Here is a 4,638-nt window from a genome sequence, read left to right as displayed (position 1 = left end):
CAAAATTAGCAAAGCATATAGGATTCTGGGGTTTATAAACATTGGCATGAAACAAGGAAATCATATCTAACTTTTAAGCAGCACTGGTTCGGCACTTTTTTGGAGTGTGGTTTGATTTCAAGCAGCTCACTTTAGGAAGAATGTGAAGGCTTTAAAGATTTAAAAAAAGAGAAATGTATTAAATTGGGGATTTGTTATGTGGGGAGACTGGGGAAGCTGGGCTCTACGCCTCATAACAGAGAAGGCTAAGGAAATAATGTTTAAAATCATTAAGGTTTTAGATAGAGAGAAATCAATGGGAAAACAATTTCTAATTAGTGAAGTGGGCAGCATGGTGGCTCAGTGGTTAGTACAGTGCCAGGGACCTGGGTTCAATTCCACCCTCCAGTGACTGCCTGTGTGGAGTTTACACGTTCTTCTAGTGTCTGTATGGGTTTCCACCCACAGTACAATGATGTGCAGGGTAGGTGGATTGGCCATGTCATAAGTTCCCGTAGTGCCCAGGGATGTTTGGGTTAGACATGGGGAAAAATGTAGGGGAAAGGGTCTAGGTGGAGTGCTTTTTAGAGGGATGGTGTGTACTTATTGGGCCAAATGGTCTGTTTCCACAGTGTGGAAATTCTATGAAATATTACTAACTGTTGGGCACAAACAAAGTGATCGTAAAAGAACCAGAAATTATGAGAATCTTTTTAATTTAATGAGTGATTAGAATTTGGATTGCAATGCTTCACAGGATACCACTTGCAGATTCAATTGTATCCTCTGGAAAGGAATTGAATAAATGGGTAAAGCAGAGAGAAAACAAAGAAAAAGAGATTGCAGGCTATGACGAAAGAAAAAGGAGTGGAGATTGCTTTTTGAAAGAACTAAAAGCAAACTCAATCATTGAATGGCCTCCTTCTGCATTGCACTGCTCTGATGAAGCAGTCTACAAAACTGAGCAACCTGCATTCTGTACCCAGGTCATTCGTACTGATTAAAAACGGCAGAGCCCCAGCACGAAAACACTGGATCTGCATTCTGCACTCGCTATATCTTTCAGACTTGACGTGACTCTCCTAACAATGGTTCCTCTTTTGTTTCAATTCCTCATTTAAAAAAAAATCCACTTCCTTAAAATTTGCTTGTAACAGACTTTCATGCTTGAAGTCTAAATACCCTGCATCATAAGAGCTCTCCAATATGTACTTTTGATTGCTCCTTCCACAAATCTAGTGGTTAAGCAGGCAGGATGTCCCTTACGAAACAAGCACGAGTTGCCATTCACTAGTGTATTTTCAATTCAAGTCATTCTCAATTTGCTTCTAATGCTTGATCCTATTATTTTGAAACCACAAAACCCATCAACAGTTGAAACATTTTAACACTGGAACACAGATAATCAAATGAGGCTGAAAGTCTGTGTAAGATTCTATATAGACAAAATAGTTATTTATTAATAACTTAGTTTTATACAATCAATCATTCTTGTACAGTAATAAAATCCCCCATCCAACTTGAAATCGTCGGCGAGAATGAACTGGGGACAACTTCTCACTGGCTACTGAGTTACAGCAAGTGCAGTGTATACATACAGTTTCAGATTCCAGTTTTAAATACAGACTTATAGAAAAAAAACTATTGCATTCATAATTAACTTCCCTGAAGAGTCTGCACAGAGGTAATGCACTGTATGAGATACGCATTGTCTATTATAAAAATTAACGCAAAGAAATTTGCCAGTCCCATTTTCAAATAACAGTCTACTCATTCATTAGCAAGAAATCACAAGCACTGTATACACATGAACAAGGAGCTCAGCTGAAAATAGAGGGAAACAAGAGAACATAAATCATAAACCAGCTTCAAATTGCACTCATACATAGATAAAGCAACATATCAAAGCCAAGTCAAACACAACCTTTTTTTGGCATATGCTTTCCAAAGGATCAGTTAAAACAAGATTAATTTACATACTAAATTGTACATTTCCTGTCATTAACATTTACGAGGAAGGAGATGCACTGAATTCAATCTCAGGTACCTATAGGAAGCTACTTTCCTTACAGCAATCCACCCAATAATACTTAATCTTGGTTGATGTACAATTTGTGACACTGGACCTGTACACAGACAATTTATACAGAAATCATGCTGTAAAGTACTCTACAGAATCTGGAGTACAGAAATATAATTGTGGCCAATTCCAGAACACGCAAAACATTTTTTCTTCTCTCCTAGCCAGCCTGATTAAACAAAGTCTTCAATGAAGACCAACATTTTGCTACCAATAGAACTCAAAGAAAGAAGGGATTAAACAAGACAGTGCGAGAACTTCGCCTGACTTCTCTCTTTGTCCTGCTTCAGACTGTGAAGCTTTCAGCCACTGCACTTTTCCAACTAACTTTGTGAACCATCAGTGGTCTCAAAGTCAAAGGGTCAGGGTCTCCCCACTTCACAACAGCTGCTTGAACAAAACAGTCAAGTTGCCTTCAGTGAAATCAGCTGCTTCTTTTTCATACCCTTCTCGAGCCCCTTTACATGTCAGTGATTTGACCTTTAAAATTCTTCTGAGCCTCTACTCACTGGTGCTGAGTTGAGCAGTCAAGTGGATTGGAGTGGGTCGAGCTGGAACATATTCTGGTTGGTGGGTGTGGTGGTAAAGTACAGAGGCTGCGAGGATAGCCGGTTGTCACAGGGGCTGCTAAGGCCCAGGGTCCGCTCAAAGTCCAGCAGCTGCCCCATGAAGTTGAAGTTGGGAGAGATGTTGGACTTCTTCATCTTCACAATGTCATAGGCGTCATTCATAGAGAGGTTCAGCTTCTGCATCAGATAGGCCACAGTTACAGTGACTGATCGACTGATCCCAGCCAAACAGTGCACCAGCACTCCACAGCTCTGGTTACGGGCCTCATCTGAAAAATATTGAAATGGACATATAACAGTCAACAAGAGCTGTAGCAAAAAAGTATTTTTTTAAAAATGTCAAACATCCATTAACTCAGAGGGGGAAAAAAAATATTGCTAGTGAAACAAAATTCTCAGCCTTATTTGCATCCACCAAGCCCTGACTAAATCTCCTTCCTCTTTTATTCAAGGGGTCTCCAGTAATTCTCCCAATTACACTTGTGAATATAGAGTGTCTGCAGGGGCAACAGAACTGATTTGCAGAGTGCTGCGTAGGTTGGACTTTTAAAACAGTTTCGTAAATTCTGCGAGGCCTGTAAAAGGTTACGCTGCGACTTTTGGTATAACAGAGAAGGATGCCATGGTGGATGTAGTCAGCGCTGACAGAAGAGTGCATTCATCTCTGTATTGATGTCTGGTGTATGAATGTTTCAATAGAAATTTTGCACGATACAGTGAATGTCTCCTATGCAGAGACTTACAGGCTGTGAAGTCTATTAAATTATTCTCCCAACTGTTGTGCTTCCAGTCACAATAGGAGCATTCAGGCATTTCAAAAGCTAGAGGAAAGTCACAGGGGACAAGGCCCATTAACAGGAACAGGATGTCAACATTGCCTGAAAATGCTTTCCTTTGTAGGAGGAAATGCATTACAATGCCTTTAGATTAGCTTCTCTGTGGCTCTCAGCCGAAATTCCTTCCGCCCAGGCTCAAATCAGCTCCAGACTGCAGACCGTATCTCAAGGGTTGTAATTGCATTAGTTCTGGTTAAACACAGAAGTCCACACATAAACCTGCTGGGATTCTTTTCAAACCTGTTTTAATTTCTCAGACTAGAAGGCTTTCTACCAGTGTTCAATTTAACAGAAATGCCCATGACCTAAAAATATTTAACGGTGTCACTTAATAAGAAACAAACACAGGCTCCCAGCAAGCAAGGAGCAAGGCTGGGAACATTTAAAGCTCTCACTGCCAACACCGAGACGGATATGCTGCGCCCTTCACAAAATCCGGTACAAGGTTTCCTGATTTCCCTTTTTATTAAACAAAAGATGTTTGTTAAAATTATTTTATGGGATTTAGGCATTGCTGCCAAAGCCAGAATTTGTTGTTCTAAATCCTACAACAGAGTGGCTGGTCAGGGCACTTCCAAATCACACTGCTTAGGGGCTGGGCTTTGAGAGTCACACATCAATCAGACTGGGAGAAGGCGGCAGATTTCCTTCCCTAAAGATTAGTGAACAGGGTGGGATTTTAGGACAACTGACGATAATTTTATGGTGTCCATCAGCGAGGCTAGTTTTCAAGCGCAGAATTATTAACTAATCAAGTTAAAATTCCACCAACAGCATAAAGGCTGAGCTTCTCATAGGCTAGCCCAGTGCCATAAGCACTATGCCACTATCACCTTATGACCAGAGCCTTGAAATAGGATCAGAAGATTTAGGAGACCTTTCAGCCCGTCTAGTCTGCTCCATTCAGTCAGAAGATGGCTGATTGGATAATCCTTAGCTCCACTTTCTTGCCTGTTCCCTGTAACCCTTAAATCCATTATGGCTTATAAGTAGTTGTTATCTCAGTCTTGAATAAACACAATGGCATAGCCTGCAAAGTCCTTTGCAGTAAATGTAACTTAATAGCTGTTTAATAGCTGTTTTCAAAAAAAAGGTTTCAGAGCTGAATTGAAAGGGAAAAAGCTCACATTTTAATGGACTCTGATTATAAACCAGATTTAAAACTTGGGCAATG

The 4,638-nt window shown here is 40.3% G+C and overlaps 1 protein-coding gene across 1 annotated transcript in view; it reads right to left on the bottom strand.

Moving 5' to 3' along the window:
• Positions 1 to 1,407: 1,407 nt before the first annotated feature.
• Positions 1,408 to 4,638, bottom strand: part of LOC125461104 (dual specificity protein phosphatase 6-like) — a 10,249-nt gene continuing 7,018 nt past the window's right edge. The window contains exon 3 of the mRNA XM_048549492.1: positions 1,408 to 2,897. Coding sequence (XP_048405449.1) covers positions 2,587 to 2,897 — 311 coding nt within the window. The 3' untranslated portion in view covers positions 1,408 to 2,586. The remainder of the gene's footprint in view (positions 2,898 to 4,638) is intronic.

Source organism: Stegostoma tigrinum, chromosome 18 (genome assembly GCF_030684315.1).
Source record: "Stegostoma tigrinum isolate sSteTig4 chromosome 18, sSteTig4.hap1, whole genome shotgun sequence".
In the NCBI taxonomy this organism is placed as follows: domain Eukaryota; kingdom Metazoa; phylum Chordata; class Chondrichthyes; order Orectolobiformes; family Stegostomatidae; genus Stegostoma; species Stegostoma tigrinum.
The sequence above is the reverse complement of the archived record's forward strand: the minus strand, read 5'-3'. Positions and strand labels throughout refer to the sequence as shown.